Raw genomic sequence first — 18,195 nt, 5'->3', positions numbered from 1 at the left:
AAAGCCATGGTATTTTCAATGGCCTAATATGCATGCAATTGCTAAACAAAGAATCAGTGCCTTTGAACTATGGTGTTGGAAAACATTGGAAGTACCACGGAAAGCCAGAATAATCAGCAAATCTGTGTGGGAAGTAGTACAGCCAGAATGCTCCCTGTCTCCTTCACCAAGAATGGTGAAACTTCATCTCCTTGAAGTTGGCATGTCATCGTCATCGGTAGGGACCAGTCCCTGGAGAAGGACATCGTGCTTGGTAGAGGGTCAGTGAAAAGGAGGAAGACTCTCAAGGATGCAGACTGTCAAAGTGGCTGCAACAATGGGCTCAAACTTGGCAATGATTGTGAGGATGGGGCCCAACCAGACTTGATGGCACCTAATAGTCACAACGGGAGCCCTGGTGGCATAGTGGTTGAGCTGCTAACTGCAAGGTCGGCAGTTCAAAACCACTACCAGCTCCGAGGGAGAAAGAAGGGGCTTTCTACTCCTGCTAAGAGTTACAGTCTCAGATACTCACAGGGGACAGCTCTACCCTGTTCTGTAGGATCACCAGGAGTCAGAATGGACTTGATGGCAGTGAGTCTGCGTTTCTTTTTTAACAACCTAGTCAATCCAACAGCAGATTCCATTAGCTCCACCTTTAACATGACTGTAGGACACATCTTGTCTCCATCACTGCCCAGTGTCAAGCCATCAGAAACCACTGCCCCATTTCCGGCCATAGCCTCCTCACCCCTCATTGCCCTTCCGATTCTCCCCTCTGGCCCGCACACCGCTACCTAGTCTTCGTCAAAGGCAAGGCTGATTATGTCTCTGCTCAATCCATCCAATGGCTTCCTACATCATTAAGAGCCCACGCCCTTAAAAAGGCCCACAAGACCCTCTGTTCTGTGTGTCCTCCCTGCCTCTGCCTTCACCTGCTCCCCTACGCTTCCTTCTGCTCAGAAGGCTTCCCCCTAAAAAACCACAAGGTTTATTTCCTCCCTCTGGTCCTTCAGATCAAGTGTCACCTTAGTAGAGTTTCCTCAGTCACAGTAAAACAAACAAACCAAAAAACAGCAACCCTTAGCTGGTATAAAGTTAATATGCTTGGCTCCAAATGTTGGAAGTTCAAAGCCACTCAGTGGTGCCTCAGAAGAAAGGCCAGGCAAGCAACCCCTCCCCTGGCCCCTCACCCAACCCCCAGGAGCACAGTCCTCCTCTGCATTAGGCAGCAACCAGTCACTCTAACACAGCACTCTGACCTTCTGACTCTGCCTCTATGGCTATTAGATATACGCCCATCACCTTTCCCTGCCTGAGGGGAAGGACGCAGTTCTGCTTGCTCTTCTAGTCCCTGTACCTGTGATGCTGTGCCCGGCATCCTGGCGTGCGGGGGTGGGGGGGGGCGGGTGAGGGAGTGGGGGGTGGGGCAATCACATGTTGTCTATTAAATAAGTGAAATTGACATTGCAGCGCCATCCCAGAAGCGCAAGCAAGGCCGCCAGATGTGCAGGCAGCGGAGAAGGAAGAAGAGATGGACGCCCCAGACTCGGCCTCGAGAGTCTTCTGAGCATGGTCAACGCGGACGACGTCAACACCATCATCCTGGCCCAGAAGACATGCAGGCCCGGTTTGAGAAGACCAACAAGATGCTGCTGAACTTCAATACCTGCCGAGGGCCCGCCTGCAGCAGATGAATGAGCGCTTCCTGCATCACCCGAGGACCCTGGTGGAGATGAAGTGGGACCTGGACAGCATCTTCCGCAGGATCCAGACCCTGGAAGGGAAGCTGGCTCAGCAGCACCCCGAAGCCTTCAGCCACATCCCGGAGGCAACCCTGCTGGAGGATGAAGATGAGGACCCCATCCCACCCAGCACCACGACTACCATTGCTACCTCGGAGCAGAGCACAGGCTCCTGCGACACGAGCCCTGACCTCATCTCGCTCCCCCTCAGCCCCGGCTTCGAGGACCTGTCCCAGGCCCGGCCCTGCTCCCCCACCATCAGTGGGCGCGGCCCCACGGACGATGAGGAGACACTGGGCGAGTAGCCCTGCTCCGGATTCCTGAGGCTCCCGACTGTCCTCGGGTTCCTGGGCATTGGGTTCTGAGGTTGTCTCCCGCCCACCCTTCCTCTTCCTCCTGCAGACATTACCCCCCAGCTCACAAGTGTGGCCAACCCTGCTGTGGCCCCCCAAAGGGGTGCCAGGGCTTGAGAGCTGTCCCAGACACTTAGACTAACAAAAATTGGAACCCCTTCCTAGAGGCAGAGAACGTCAGCTGCCCCAGCCCCCATGACTCGTCTCCCTGCCCCTTTCCTGATGACAGGATCAATTATTTTCTCCAATTTGCATCTTTGGGGGTGGGGCATGGAGACAGGTAGAAGGTTTGAGGTGGCGGCTGGCACCCCAGAGGATCTCCATAGGCCCCAGCAGGCCTTTCCCAGGGCCTCTAGGGGCAAGTTGGGCCACCTTGGAAGACTGTTTCATGGAATATTTTTGTACCCGGTGTTTACAGATGCTGTTGGGAAGTTATTAATAAAGTGACTCCGTTCCTATAAAATGAGGGAGTTAAAAATAAATAAATAAATAAAGGGTCGATGAGTGGTTATTAAAGGTAGGCATGTGGGAAGATCAGGAGGGTACGTTTCGAGAGAGGAAAAGTTAAAACAGCTCCTCTGTCTACAATCCATTTTCTAAGATGCATCAGAGAAAAATCCTGGGAACCACAGCCAGCCAAGGCCCCACATCCCAACAAGGGGCATTAATACTCACTGGGGCCCAACTGGGTTTGAGCAAGCCTCGTCAGCTTCAAGGTTGAGGTTTTGATTAGATATTCTGACCGAGATGTACTTGAAACCCGTTCAAACAAGCCTAGAATTCTTAAAACTTCTACTCCAGTGTGGATTTCCTGTCGTCCTCCTAACCACTCCCTCTGGAAATAGCTGCATCGCTCTTGCATTTCCAGGGACTCCTCTGTGCCACAGCAAGAAAGGTCCGAGGCTTCCTGCTCCTGCGTCTCAGAAACCCCAGGGGCCCTTTCCTACCCTTGTCCTAGAGGGTCACTGTGAGTCAGAGTTGAGTCAGAGGAGTAAGCTTGCTTTTGGTATGGATTCTGTACCTTCAAGGAGAAAACCAGACCACCTACCGTCTATACTTGACTATAAGCTGACCCGAATATCAGCCGAAGCATCTAGTTTTACCACAGAAACGGCATTAAAAACGTGCTGAAAAACAGCTTATACACAAGTATATACGGTATTTGAAAGGAAGAGGAAAAGGGACTTACAGCAGAGTACACCTCAATTATTTATACTTGACCTATCTTAATTAAGCTCTGTCTGCTCCATCCCACTCCCGTGAAGGTGAGGTGGGATGGGGAGCACAGCTACTTTTACAGCACAAGCTCAGTAACAGCCGGGATGGATGGTTCGGTGTGGTGCCGCAATCTGGGCTCTCCCAGGCCGCCGTAGAAATTAGAATGGCTGCAGCTCCTTTACTGAGATGTCATCTCAGTGACAGCAGCCTGGCTATCATCTCACCCTCAAGTGTCCCTGGGCCACGCTGCACTAGGAACTTGGTGTCTCCCATAAAGCAAGGTATCCTAGCCAGTGTCTCCCATAAAGCAAGGTATCCTAGCCAGTCCCCAGCCCACCTTGCCCTAGGACACACTGCTATCTGTAAAGCCAAGGGCTCGGGGGCATCCATCTCAGTCAGTGAGATGTCTGAGTAAATAACCTCATTTTGTAATCTCAAGAAATGAAAAATGAGCCATGTGACCTTACGAGAGCTGGATCCATTCTCATTCATTTGGTTGGTGTGCTTGGGATGGTTTGAAACGGAAACACCAGCTACATGTCACACACAAAACGCAGTTTGGAGCCACCTGAGACAGATTCACGCCCCCAGGACCAACTGAGGGCGGGTTGCTTTCCAAATTGTGGAGGCAATTTTGGAAGGCCACTGGAAATACAGGTTACAGTAGAGGAAAGCCACTTTGGGGAGGTGGGTAGAAGGGCCTCTGGTGGTGCTCTGGTTAAGTGAGAGATTGCTAACTGCAAGGTTGGCAGTTCAATGCTACCAGCTGCTCCGAGGGACAGCCATGAGGCTGCCTGCTCTGTAAGGGTTCCAGCTCAGAGACCCAGTCCACTGCAATGCTTTCCACTTCCTGGTACCGTGACCCTTTAGTACAGTTTCTCACGTCGTGGGGACTCCCAACCATAAAATTCTTGTTGCTACTTAACTGTAATTCTGTTATCAGGCGACCCCCGTCAAAGGGTCATTTGACCCCCAAAGGGGTCGCAACCCACAAGTTGAGAACCGCTGCTCTACAGGATTGCTACGAGTCTGATTGGACTTGATGGCAGGGGGTTGGTTTTGAGGTGGAAGGGCAGAAACAATCTGATGCAACACATTTGAAGCGGGGGTCTAAGGAGCCTCTATTGCCATTGAATATAGATAGAAACAAGTATACCAGGCACATGCCAGGCAGAGATGCACACTCATTTCTAATCCCATACCACACCCACCAGCATTCTCCCAAGACTTCAAAGCCCAAGGATCAGGTAGGCCAGCAGCCACTGCGGCTGAGTGATGGTTAATGATTCTCTCAAGCAGAGTACGCAGGCCAGCTCATTTATTCATAGTGAATCTAAACTTTAATCTCTGGTTGAACAATAACATAAGAAAACTTTTCAAGACATCAATCTTGCACTGAATCAGATGGTTTAAATCAGTCACATCACGGCTAATACTGGGGCTGGCAACTACAGCATGACCAGTGTTCAGTTCCGTTACAAAACCTCACAGGAGGGTCCTTGGCCTCCCAACCCGACAGATCTGAAAAGTGCGCAGTTTGACCAAGGCGTTTACCCCGTCGTCCATACCCACCGCTGCCAGTCCAGATTAACAAAGGTGTCTTCACCTCCGGGCACTGTGCTAGTGTGGTGTTGAGGTCAGTTTGCCTCGGTGGGTAGGTAAGAACAGAGTGAATTTAAAGAACGAAGATGAACGGAGATGACAAGAAATGTTTTTATTGCAAGCCCAGTGAGCAGAAGGAGATGGTCTTCTCACACAAAGTGGCCGGAAGGTCTGCCATTAACTAAATCTGACAGCCCTTCGTTGTTTGAAGCAGAGCAGTGAGCTCCTCGCTATCAGGTGTACATCATTTCAGCCATGTGGGACATTTTCTTGGGGATATACAAGTAATATTCCATGTAGCCTGACAGGTCCTCAATGGTCACATCATCCACGTAGACCCGAGCTTGCTCAGAACAGGACCGAGGGGAGCCAGACAGAGTCCTGGTATGCAGCGACTGGGAGTAGTCCTCAAGCGGGGCCCTTCGCTCAGGGGCCAGGGGCGGCACGCTCTGCAGGCCTGAGAAGGAGTACACTTCCATGTCGTGCCACCTCTTACATTGGCACTCCTTGCCTACACACGCACACGGCTTGCCCTGGTTCAGCCTGGAAACGGACCCAAAGTCAGAGAGATGGTTGGCCTTGAGACTTGCTTGGGAGACTTGGGTGACATCAGTGGAGTCTTCCTGGGTACTCTCTGACCGGAGCCCCGGAACCACAGTTGGCAAAGGCTCGTTGCCGGCCCCCGTGTGGGCAGCATCAGGAGGCGGCGACACACATTCCCCTGCAGTGAACTCTTTGGGGGCTGGAATTCCCAGCCCACTGTTGCCATCAGGGGACTCAGTCTGGCTTTTGTGCTTCAGCTGGTTGCTGGAAGAAGCGGTTAACGTACTGCAATGTATGAACTTGGGAGGATGAAGAACGGGAGATTTAGACCGTCGCCGGCGCTGGGTTCTTGCTGCTCCTCTCGAAGACTTCCTTGTAGATCTAAGAGGGAAAATACACACAACATGTTGTGATACGCAGCCTCCTCGTGAACAGTCTCACTCATTATGGAATGCCAGGAATCAATCTCCTGTCAGTCATGAAGCTAAGGTCATAGATGGAATCTCCCCTCACAAGAGATGGGCTGTCTCCATTCTCAAGCTAAGTGTCAAGGAATGTCACCATGTCCTATCTACAAGCTATAGGCCAAGTAAAGGGTAGCCTGTCTTCCGGGCTACAACTAGGAAGATAGCTGACCAGTGGGCTGCACAGGCAACTCAACTGCAGCTGTGCCATCTGAAGTGTGCCCGTGCCCCGAGGGCAGCAGCTGCACTCACTGGGAGGCCAATGCTGCAAATGCCCGGGCATGCTGAGATCTAGGTGTCACCAAGGTAGAGGTAAAACTGTCCCCAGCACTGTACCCCACTCCATCCGTCAGGCCACTCATTTGTTCCGAGAACGGCTCAGTCAAGTGAGCACCATGGTGAACACCCCCATCCAGGCCAATGGCACAAGTGAGCGCGGAGGCGTGTTCTCTCTCATGTTAATGACCGGTAACAATAGCCTCCAAAGTCTACGACCTCTACTCTGGTCTTTTATAGAAAAGTGGGCTGGCTCCGATCCTGGAAGCAAGCAGCCCTGGTGGCAGGGAGTCACCGCAAAGACAGTCCTTTGAACACACCAGGCACTTCCTGGGCGAAAAATGAAGCTGGGAAACCCAAAGGGGCATCTTGTGTGTCCTATGGAGACACTGTGAGTCCAAATCCACCTGATGGGAGTGGGTGGTTAAGTATGGGGAAAGATGTAAGACACATGGAAGATAAAAGTAGGAAGTCTGGAGCCCCCAAGGGAAAGAAGAGAAACAGAAGTGCTCTTTTTAAAGAGATAACGGCTGAGGAAATCCTTGCAATGATGAGAGAGTACAGATATAGGAAGATCCTGAAAGTAACCAGATCATTTCTAGGCGGCACAGTGGCTACACAGTGGGCTGCAGTCTTGGAAACTCATAGGGGCAGTTCTACCCTGTCCTATACGGTCCTATGAGTTGGCACCGACTCGATGGCAGAGAGTTTTTCCCCTCATGAAGAGATCACTGACGACATGGGTGCTGATGATAGCAAAGTGTGGTGAAGAAAACAGATGGTGTCCAGCTAGCGGAAAGAATACCGTCTGGGGTCTAAAGGCTTGTCTTAAAACAAGCAGCCACCTAAGTGAGGGGGTCAGCTACGTCCACACAGAAGAAGCACACCAGCCTGTGTGATCTAAGGATTGTAAATAAAATAATCCAAGACCAAAGGAGGGAATTGTGAATGCCCAAAATTCTCACATGGATTAAGCCTCTAGTGAATTCTCTGACCACTAATCTAGGGATGTGGATATCCTTACTCTCAAACAGTGTGCACTGTGTAAAGTGGATTAATCCAGATGTAGTTAGGTTAAAATTTAACCCCTTATCATTGGTTCTCCTTTTGACACATTTTAAATTTGTTCAGTTTTTATTATTTTCTGTTTTCTGGAGAGATTTCCTGTGTTCTATTTTGTTATTATTGGCGGGGGCAGGGGGAAGGAGTGAGTTGTATTTTTCTTTATATAAAATCTAGAACATAGGTAAATCTGTACCAACAATAACTGGAGTAATAGTTTCTTAGGGTTATGTCAGATGAGGTTAGGGGGAAATGGAAGCGAATAATGACCACAAGAATGAAGATATTCTAAAATTGACTGTGGTGGCTTTTTATGATGATGGCGCCAAAGACAAAAAAGGCCCTGCCTCTTCTAAGGCTGAAGTCAACGCAAAGGCACTGAGTCCAGAGAAGCCCTGCCGCCCTTCTCTCAGTCCCTCTGCTGTGCTCATGTGGCAGCTCCCGTCTTCACGGTCACCTCCTAAAGACTCTCAGGAGCAGAGTCCTGGTCAAGAAACAAAAGCAGAACTGGCCCATTCCCAACGGATCCAAATGAACACTGGTCATAAGATCAGGTATAACTTTGAGAAGACGCTGGAGAAGAATCAAGCTGGCTCTGGAAGGTGCCCCCGCGGGACTGCACACACAGCCCCATTTACCCACACTCACTAGAGTCTGTCGTGCGGAGTTTTAAGACTGCCACCATCTGATCAATTGAACTTGTACTGGCAAATATCTGGTTTCTTCACACCAAGATTGAACAATACCAAATGTAAGGCCATTGGAAAGTCGTGCTGAAAGGCTTCCACAGCCACAAGAAAGATGGGAACATCACCCTCCTTCCAGAGGTCCTAGACTCTGAGGCTAAGAAGGCAGCTCAAAGAATGGCCCCCAAACCAACAGGCTTGATCACTATGCAACATCAAGTTCCCCCAACCACGGAGTCACAGCCATGAAGAAGACATGGCATTTATGAAAAATATACTCGTTCAGAAACATAAAATGAATGCAAAGACAGAAAAATGCAGTGAGCAAACAATGACCCCAAACAAACTGGATCAGCACATGCTAACCCATACAAAACTGACTTTAAAACAAAAGCTATTGTATGGAACAAAAAGTGCTACTACTACGTAATTAAAGCTTCAATTAAAGCTTCTGCACTTCTGTGACTTAATGAGTATCATTCGGAATGCAAGACCCAGTGGCTGGAGAAAGCCCATTCTAGTCAGTGGCCCCAGCTCATGGCGACCCATGCAGAAGGTACAACAGAAGATAACACTGCCTGGCCTGGCCTGAACTCCAAGATGTGTTGAGGATAGGACCACGTGACCCATAGCATTTACAATAGCTGCTTTTCCTAATGGAGTGCACACACAGGTCATAGTTAAAAGATGACTCTGAAGCAGCTCAAACAGCAAGGCCCAACAAATCCAAAGAATCATCCTCATAAATATAAGTCTCCTAATAAAGTGTCTTCCACCACGGCTTCACTAGTACTACTATTCACAAATAGCGTATTCTCGGGCACCCAGGAAGGTAAGCCAGTCACATGGTAAGGTAGCAGGGTGAAAATCACCCAGAACAAGCAGCTCTTACCCATGCCAACTGTCTTTGGCGGTGCACGTGGCTTTCGGTTTGGTATCCTCAGTAGTTGTTCGGACTGCCGTTCTAACACCTGTGCCTTCTCCAACAGACAGAGCTGCTACGGACCTGAAAGACAAGAGCCGACCAAATTCACCGCTACAGAAAACGGCACGGTAGGACCCCAGAGTTACTGCCTACCCAGACACAACTTATCAATATCTGAATTTGCTTTCCAGTTTCAAGTTGCCAAATGTTCATTTTCCCTCCAAAACCAAACTATTAAGATCCCTAAAAGGCCACCGCTGCAAAATAAAAGACCAAAGAACGGTTCTTACATACAACCAGGTAGCAGACAGTAAAGGCCATTTATCTATGACAAACCAGGCCTTATGTCCAGCAAGAACGCTAATGACGGTGACTACTTCCTTCCTGCTAACAGACGAGCGATGGAAACCCACGTTTAGGAGTAAAATTAAAGAGTCACTCAAAACTGAAAACGAGTACATTTTTCCCCCATCTCCTCCACCATGAGTACATTTTACAAAATAGATTGCAACTTAAAAAAAAAACACTATCTTAAAACATTACTCAAAATTACATCTTTGTAGTTTGAAGCAAAGTTTCAGTAAAGAGCATGAGGAAAAGGGGCAGAAACATCTCTAACAGGGGTGAGGAATCTTTTTCTGCCAAGAGTCACTGGATATTTGTAACATCGCTCAGGGGCCACACTCGTCGAACATGAATTCACCCCTAAAGTGATGGCAGGAGCCTGGTGGTGTAGTGCTTACGTCAACAGTTCGAAATTACCAAGCCATCTTCAGGGGTGAAAAAGGCTCCTCTCCACTCCTGTAAAAGCTGCAGGGTCGGCAACCCCCAGGGGAAGTTCTGCACTGTGCTCTAGAGCCATTGGGAGGAGTTTGCTTCAACTCCATGGCAGGGAGTGCATGTGGTGAACGGCCACTCTTTCTTTGGTGATGTTAGCTAGGATTGATGATTTTGAGGGGCTTATATGGCCCTCAGGCCAGACGTTCCCTAGCCCTGATCCACACTCTCATGACCTACAGTAAGGTGAATGATTTGGAATAGAGGCTTCCAGGTCTTGGGATTCCACATAATGGGCTCCTACTCAACAGGCTGTTAGGCTGATAAAAATGGGCTAGACATATTTATCTACTAATGTAGTCCACTGAACAAGCGGCCATCTAGCTCAGAAGCAACAAAGCCCACATGGAAGAAGCACACCAGCCTGTGCGATCACAAGGTGCCAAAGGGACCAGACATCGCCCCCCCCCCAAAAAAAATATATATATACAAATGATGTATGTATATGTATGGATTGTGATGAGTTGTATGAGCCCCTAATAAAATGTTTTTTAAAATAAATAAATAAAAAGTAAATATACATAATTAGAAATTAACAGCAAAAAAATAAATAATAAGGTGGGATAGCCAAATGTCCAACAGTAAAAAATGCTGTATTACATACACTGGGACACATCTATACAATGTAATATTAACAACTTATTAAAAATTAAGTGTACAATTTTAATGATCTGAAAAAATGTTTCTAACGTGTAGAGAAAATAGCACAGATGAAACACCTTCATGGACATCACGACCTTAACCATGTGGGCGAGAAAAGGTGTCTGACATCCCATACAAATGGTCTAGTAAGAAACCACCAAAATGCTAACAGTGGTGACTATCAACTGTGACTTTTACTTCCTTTATTATTGTGTAGTTCTCTGCAATACATGTGTGCTTTTACGATCAGGGAAAATTGTTGTTTTGTAACGTATACCTTTATCCTGATGTGGCAAATTAGGAATCATGACCTGTGAAACATGATCATGTTAAATTCCTGCCAAAGTTTGGTTCGTTATGAGTCAGTCCGTCAGATGCCCCACTTGTAAGTCAGCAACAATATTTAAACTAGAAGCATAAGCTGCAGTACACAAGCCTCTTTCTGCTGAGTCATGGTAGTGACTCACTTCTTCCACGCTACTGGTTCTCAGATGCTCTTCAGTGCCCCTTCTCGGTCTCTAATTTTATCCCAGGTGATCGCACACTTTAAATATACAATTTTGGACCCTGCAGCATACAGGTAATTTTCTACATGTTCCAAGAAATTTTTAGGGGTAGATAAATAGTTTGCTATGTCTAATTCAAAACACTCAGAGAGAAGTCTGTGTACCCAAAGTTATTTCTGTAAGTTCACACACTAAAGGATGTTGTATCTGTTTTTGTTGTTAGGCCACTGAGTTGGTTCCAATCCATAGCACCTTCTGTACAAGAGAGCTCAGTCCATTCTTGCAGTCACTGTGTCAGTCCATCTCATTGAGGGTCTTTCCATGGACCCCCACTTACCAACTATGTCACTCACTAGGGACTGGTCCCTCCCTGATAACATTTCTAAAATATGCGAGACCAAGTCTGTCTGTTTCTTAGGTGTACTCCGGTTGTACATCCTCCAAGAGAAATGACCGTTCTCCTGGAAGTCCATGACACACTCAATACTCTACACACACAAAGACTTCCTTACACACACACACATACTTCCTTACTCACACACGCAGACTTCCTTACACATACACACTTCCTTACACACACTTCCTTACTCTCTTCCTTACACACACACTTCCTTACTCTCACAGACTTCCTTACACACACACACACTTCCTTACTCAGTCTTCCTTACACACTTCCTTACTCACACAGACTTCTTTACACACACACACACACACACACACACTTCCTTACACACACAGACTTCCTTACTTACTGTCCAATTGTCATATGCAGAAGTGACAAGTGAAAATGCCGTGGCTTAGGTCAGATGGTACCATGGTTCTCAAACTGGCTTCTTTGCTTGTAAACACTTTTAAGGTCTTTTGCAGATGTGCCCAATGCAATCAGTCGTTTTATTTCTTGACTCTTTCTTTCCATGGGTCTTGATGCAGATCCATGCTAAATGAAATCGCTGGTAACTTCAAGCTTTTGTTTATATGTATTGGCCCAGTTGTTAAGAGGTTGTGCTTTCTTTATGCTGAGGTGTGAACCGCACTGAAGGCTATCGAGTCTCTCATCTTCATCAATAGTGCGTCAAGTCCTTTTCACTTGCAACAAGCGAAGCTGTCATCTGCACATCATATGCTAAACATCCTTCCACCACTGGGATGTGCCACAGGTCTCCATACAGTCCAACTTCTCAAATTTGCTCAGCACACAGACCGAGTACAGTGAGAAGACACAACCTAACAGCACACGATTCCTGGTTTTCAATCATGTAGTATTCTCTTGTTCTGTTCGACCTGCTGCTGCTTCTTGCCATGTGTAGGTTCCACGGGAACACAGCTAAGTGTTCGTAATTGAAAATCCACACCGCTGAATCTCTTCGTAGTCAAGGAAACATCCTTCTGCTACTATCTGCTTTCACTCAAGAGCCATCTGCCATCAGCGACAGTGTCCCTTTTCCGGAGTCGTCTTCGGAATCTGGTTGGAATGTCAGGCAGTTCCCTGTGGATGTACTGTTGGAGCCGTGTCTAATCATCTTTAGCAAAAGTGTACGTGTGGGTGATAGTAATATTGTTCAATAATGCCCACACTCTATTGGATTACTTTCCTTTGGAATGGGCACAGTAAGTCGTTAAACACCCTGGTTCTGGAGACAGGCTCTATGTGTTCAAATCCTGCTTCTGCCCTTCTTCAAATGACTTCATTTCTGTGTATCTGTAAACTGGACTTACAAGAGTACCTTTCTTTCAGGGAGGTAGTGAGGATTGAATGGAGCAAGGTCTATGAAGCACCTACCCCAGCTCTTAGGAATTACATGGAAACAAAACACAGAGCTCTGTCGCGGAGTCAGTACTGACTACATCGACCTTACAGGGGAGGGCGGAGCTGCCCCTGTGAGTTCCTGAGACTGCAACTCGTCATGGGGGCAGAAAGCCCAATCTCTCTCCTGAGCAGCAGTTGGGGGTTTTCAAGCTGACTACCTATAGCTAACATCCCAACTTGTAAACATGATGAAACCAGAGCTCCTGCTTATGAATAAAATGAGTTATAGATGTTAACCATTACCATAACAGCTTGTTGTGGAGTGTTTTACACTGTGTGGTTTACAAGAAAAATTCTTATGTCCATTAAAAACTTAAGCTAGCTTCTGGCTGGGGGAGAGGATATTTTGAAGAGAGGGGCATATTAACATTCAGACAGCAGCTGGTATGCAGGCACTCTCATTAGTCTGGCCAAAGGGTCCACGATTATTGATCTCCGTGACAGAATGCTGCTGAATAGGTTTCCATAGTGATCAGCTCAGCAATCAGAGCCCATGAAATCTACAAAGTCTTTATAGATTTCTACGGAGTCAATTCGCTGTGAGTGAAAAATACTGTGACTCCCTTGAGAGGGCAGGAGGCAATCTCAGATGGGACAGTGCTCGATAAGGTTTGATTAAGAAGACAGAGGGAAAATCTCCAAAGTTAAAGGATAGCAAAACACCCTATGTTCAGAGTAGAAACCCCGCAATCATTGAAATTTTAATTAGGAAAAAAATCATTTTAACTAAAACAATGCTGTGGGAAATTTGGTAGGATGCCATACCTCCCGCACTTCTATCTTGTTCTATGAGTAACGAGAGCTTCTAGAAGAAAGCTCTTCAGAGGAGAAGGACTACTGAAACATAAGAAATAAAAAATCCCCAAATAACATGCAACATTTCATTACCCTGATGCATCCACCCGCAACTTCTTGAAGGCAGTTTGTAGACTTTCCTCCTCTCCATCCTTGGCTTCGGATTTCATTGTGAAAGTTCTCACACTATTAATGGAGGGTCCTATTTACACTACAAGGAAAAAGAAGGCAGACATGCAAAGTGAAACAAGTAGATTCAATAGAGCACTTTTCAGAAAATCTATGTTCCTGATACTAGTACTGTTCAGCAGGAAGAACATTTCTCAGAGGGCACCACAGTGCTAACAGTGAGCAAACAGCACGGTTACAAAGAGGAAACCAAAACGGCAGATTTGCTATAGAATGTAAATCGTCTAATATCCTCTTACCAAGTGCTGGGAACTAGATCACCTAAGACCCTCTGCATTTCAATTCAAGGGTCAGGTCTTAGCTGAGGGTGCTACAATCCTCCCCCCACCCCCCAAAGATCTGGACATCAGAAGCGGAGAGGGACTCTAGAGCACAGTGATTCCTAAAAACAAGGCTCGATAGTTGGTCTAGCCGAGCTAACACGATTCAGGTAAGCAGAGCCTCAAAATACTAACATTCAAAAAAGCGTCTTTTAGCGAAGATAACAATGCTGTTTGGAAACAGATTGTGGTAGCGACTGTACAATTCTGTAACATGACTGAAATGCGGAATGATATATATTTTAAATTCAAACTACTTAAAAAAAAGGTAACAATGGTGTTAAGAACTTGGGATAAAAGCATGATAAAATTGAAGATAAAAGTTAGATTAGAAACATGTTTCAATTATTACTCATTAGGCCCCATCCTACCTATAAAGCTGAGACACTGATTTTGTTCTAATGTATAGTATCTCATACTTTATATTAAACAAGATGAAAAGTGCACAAACTACAAGGTGCCCCCCACTCCAAAGGAACAAAGCTCCGCTGGGCAGAGTTTTTGTAGTATGCATTTTTCCCGCTAGGTGAGGAAGAATGAAATCACAGATATGACAAATGTATTTAGTGTAATGGATAACACTTTGAAGGTGAAAAGGTTGCTTTGTTAAAAAAAATTTAAATACAGCTTTGGAAAAAAATTGCTTTGGGGGGGAGGGGGTACCCCTCATACTTACAACTCAAAGTCTAGGGGAAAATTTGTTTTTTTTAAAAAGTAGGAAGATAAAATTATTCTGTAGATATACATAAATCTGTATATAAATCATTCTGTAGATGTACCTTTAGATGATTTCCAGTTACTCAAACAGCTCAGTCAAACCGAAGTTGTCTACTCCTTTCACCTTGAATTTTATATTTAAGCAAGAAGAGGGACCAGCCAAAAGAGTAAGAAACCCAACAGATTAATAGTTTTCGGATCTAGTCTCCAAATTATTTTTTCACCCAGAATAATAAATCTTACAACAGGTAAGCACACTTGTTATCTACGAACACATGATAGGAAACCAAGAAGAAAAGGGAAATGATAAAGCAAAGGATTGACCCTTACCTCTTTAGTCCTAACCTCTTACCCCTAGCCCCACCCCATCCCCATAGCCCCCTTAGGCACTGTGGTGGTGCCTTTCTGGGGACCCTCGGGTTCACAGATTCCAGATCTGCTCATTTCTCAGGGGTCAGTTTGATGTTATTGTGAGACCTCTAATATTCTAAGGGTCAGGGGTCAGAATGTTGGATATAATGTAACAATGTTATTACACCAGTGAAGACTATAAAGAGAAGTAGACTCAAGACCATTCTCTTTCACTCAACTTAAAAACATATATACTTAAATACACTCTATACATGGGCTGGAGGGATCAACCATCAAAAAAGTTGTGACAAATTACTATTCTTTCCCCCCCAACTTTTTTATTATGAATTGGGTAAAGGCTGGCATGGCAGATCATCAGTTATACATTCAACAGGTGATACACATTTTGTTTCAACTCATCCACAGCAACCTCTCTGGGTCCCATCACTCAGCCCAGGGCCTTCCCTGTTTGCACCTCTCTTCCTCTCCTAACCCTCATTCCATTTTCCCAAAAACTTTTTGAAGCCCCTCGTTGTAAAACATGCATATTGTGTGTGTGTGTGTGTGTGTGTGCGTGCGCGCGCGTTTTGGGGTTGTGGACATGACTTATTTTTGCAGTGCATCCTTACCAGTTTCTAATTCTTCTGAATTTCAAGTAGGATCCCTCCAACTACACAATAACATCCTATATACCTGGGGGAGGGGAAGAAAGGTCAGGTATTTGAATAGTTCAAAGCTCCACAGTATCTAACAGGATGCAATCATAGGCTATAAACAAATCCTTCCTGCTAGCCAAACAAAAGTAAAGTTTGCTATCTGGTTTTTCTCTATTTCCTGTGGCCCCTCAGGGCCAACCCGTTGGTGCTTACAGTTCTGACCCTCTCAGAAGTACAGAACTGAGATTCACTCAGTCACTACTTACCTACACTGTATCTTTTTTTTAAAGCCACACAACTCTCTTAAATGTTTGTTTCCTATGCATGCTACAGGCTTGTGTGTGTGCTTGATTTACCTGGGTGTGTTGTACAGAGGATGGGGAATACAGTCAGTAAACACATGTCTTAAGTATACACTACAGAAATTCATTCCTTCCACAAGTATTTCCAGGATGCCCACCATGTGCATGGCTCTCGCCTGGATGCTGAGGGTCTGTGTGAACCTGATACAAAGACTTCAGGGCCACTTCTCTAGTGCTGGACTGGAGTCTCATCCCTGCCCTCCAGGAGCTTACAGTGTAAGCTTTGAACATGGCACTGACCAGCTTTGTGCCCAAGCATGGTCATTTTTAATTATACAGTGCTGGCTTAATCAGCACTGCAGGTGACCACCATAAACCTTAATAGAAACTTGGTTAACATCCTGTGGACATGGCAAAAGAGCTAACATTTAAAAACCCAAACAGACCGAAACAAAAACCTTGCTCCACGCAAGTTCCCTGGAAACGACTTTCAGATGCCTAGCATTTTGATTACCCTCTCTTTTATCTTCCTGTTATTTCAACCCTCGGCAAAGATAAATCTTTGCCATGACCTTAAGGGCTAGAGCAGAGCGTATCGGGGATTACAAAAGCCTCCTTATGCTCCTTGGTCTCCCGAGCTGCTCCCCATGCACTCAGAACAGGAGCTGCACAACCCATCAGGAGGGTTGGTTCTGTGCTGCTTCATCAATACGGACTGTGTGGAAGGCATTCTTGCCGCGTTCACCGCACTGATAAAGCTGAACAACCCCCCACCCCCCAACATCACCCACTTAAAAAGCCTTTCCGAAGGTGGTCGGCGCTCTGCCTCACATTTCCCCCAACCTTTCAAAACACAAGTAAAGTTCTGCGAAGTTCTGCGAAGTTCCGCCACCCAGGGGGCAAACGGCTGGTTTCCCGGGGCTTCCAACAAATCTCAAGTGTCACAATCTAAAAATAAATAATGAAGCTTTAAGCGAGACCCTTCAAACCGAGTCCTACTGCGGGCGAGTCGGTTCCGGCTCATAAGCCACCTGCGGTAGGGGCCCCATGGGGGGGTCCTCCAATCGGAGGCATTCTTTATGTAAGAAGTCCGCCACACGGAATGGCTGGCGGGTTCGAACCGCCGACCTTCCCTCTCCAGCCGAGCGCGGAACCGGTACCCCACGGGCTCTGGCGAGCCAGACGCCTAGGTTTCTATTTCCTTTTAAAAAAAGAACCAAACACCCGAGGCCGAGGATCCGCACGTACGCGTGCCCAGAAGTTACAGCCTTAGAAACTGTTACCCCGACGCCGGGGAAGCGGCGCGCCGGCGGAGGAAAGGCCAGGCTCGCCTCTGGAAGGGGCCGGCGACTCCGGCCCCCAGGACACAACATTCACACCCTTCTCCGCACCCCTCCGCCCCTCCACACACGGGGCTCGCCTCGAACGGCCTGATTCGGTTCCCCCAGAATCGGGGTCTTTCGCCGTTAAGCGGGGTCGGGAAGGTCAGCATCTGGGGGCGCCCGAGAGAGGAGACAAGGGCCTCGCTCTGGCCGTCCAGGATGTCCAGCTTCGGAGTTCCCCTCTCGGAACACTCCCCGGGCCGGAACGAGAGGGTAGAGTCCGGCCAGGGCTCCAGAGAAGGAGGAGGCCACCGCGACCCGGGCTGAGACTGGCGGGGAAAGGGCGGGAAGGGGCAAAGGGCGGGCAGAGAGAGAGAAAACGGGAAGCCAGCGCCGGCGGCAGGCTGCGGAGGGGCCGGACCCGGCGGGAGCGGGGAGAGGCCAGGAAGGCGGGAACGGGCAGGAGCGCGGAGCTCCGGGAGATCCAGACCGCGGCCGCCGGGAGGCCCAGGCCAGGCCGAGGGTCAGCGCCCCGGCGACGCGACGAGGACCGGACGGCCCACAGGCAGCCGCCGGGGCCCCAGGCCGGGCCTCCCGGCGAGACGCGGTGCAGCGGCTCCTCCCCGCCCCGTCACGGTACTTACCTCCTCGTAGCTGGGGCGCTCCGGTGATCGACTGCCGTCACTTCAGATCGTCTTGCCCCGATCGCCGCGCCTGACTGACCCGGATCCAAACCCGCGGAGGGGACTGCCCGCGCCTCCGGAGTCGGACTGCGCCTGCGTCACTCCGCACGCGCCCCGCCCCCTGCTCGCGCTCCTCCCTCCCCGGTGACTCGGCAGCGCCGCGGGTGCGGACTGCGCAGGCGCGGGGCGGGGCCCGAGCCTCCCAAACGCCCCTC

At 48.0% G+C, this 18,195-nt stretch overlaps 1 protein-coding gene and 1 pseudogene across 2 annotated transcripts; one reads left to right on the top strand and one right to left on the bottom strand.

Annotated features, from left to right (window-relative positions):
• Window positions 1–1,504: 1,504 nt before the first annotated feature.
• LOC142423107 (kxDL motif-containing protein 1 pseudogene) lies at window positions 1,505–2,318 on the top strand (annotated as a pseudogene).
• Window positions 2,319–4,994: 2,676 nt separating this feature from the next.
• On the bottom strand, window positions 4,995–18,059 carry OSER1 (oxidative stress responsive serine rich 1). 2 transcript variants are annotated; one of them, XM_075528727.1, is made up of 5 exons: window positions 17,942–18,059; window positions 15,647–15,710; window positions 13,534–13,651; window positions 8,821–8,934; window positions 4,995–5,821 (listed from the first exon to the last, which is right to left on the bottom strand). In XM_075528727.1, exons 3-5 carry the CDS (start codon window positions 13,608–13,610, stop codon window positions 5,131–5,133), a joined length of 882 nt encoding a protein of 293 aa, XP_075384842.1. In that variant the 5' UTR covers window positions 13,611–13,651; window positions 15,647–15,710; window positions 17,942–18,059; the 3' UTR covers window positions 4,995–5,130. The 2 variants fall into 2 exon arrangements, with proteins under 2 accessions (XP_075384842.1, XP_075384841.1); XM_075528726.1 differs by lacking the exon at window positions 15,647–15,710.
• Between the last annotated feature and the right edge of the window lie 136 nt (window positions 18,060–18,195).

The sequence above is a fragment of the Tenrec ecaudatus genome, chromosome 12 (genome assembly GCF_050624435.1).
Source record: "Tenrec ecaudatus isolate mTenEca1 chromosome 12, mTenEca1.hap1, whole genome shotgun sequence".
NCBI classification, from domain to species: Eukaryota; Metazoa; Chordata; class Mammalia; order Afrosoricida; family Tenrecidae; genus Tenrec; species Tenrec ecaudatus.
The sequence above is the reverse complement of the archived record's forward strand: the minus strand, read 5'-3'. Positions and strand labels throughout refer to the sequence as shown.

What these genes read in the sequence shown, in the direction of transcription:
- OSER1 (XM_075528727.1), bottom strand. Translation starts at nt 13,610, where the DNA reads ATGAAATCCGAAGCCAAGGATGGAGAGGAGGAAAGTCTACAAACTGCC. An exon ending in TTGCGGGTGGATGCATCAGG is followed by an intron (nt 8,935 to 13,533) that starts GTAATGAAATGT and finishes CTTGTCTTTCAG; the next exon opens with GTCCGTAGCAGCTCTGTCTG. An exon ending in GCCAAAGACAGTTGGCATGG is followed by an intron (nt 5,822 to 8,820) that starts GTAAGAGCTGCT and finishes TTTCCCTCTTAG; the next exon opens with ATCTACAAGGAAGTCTTCGA.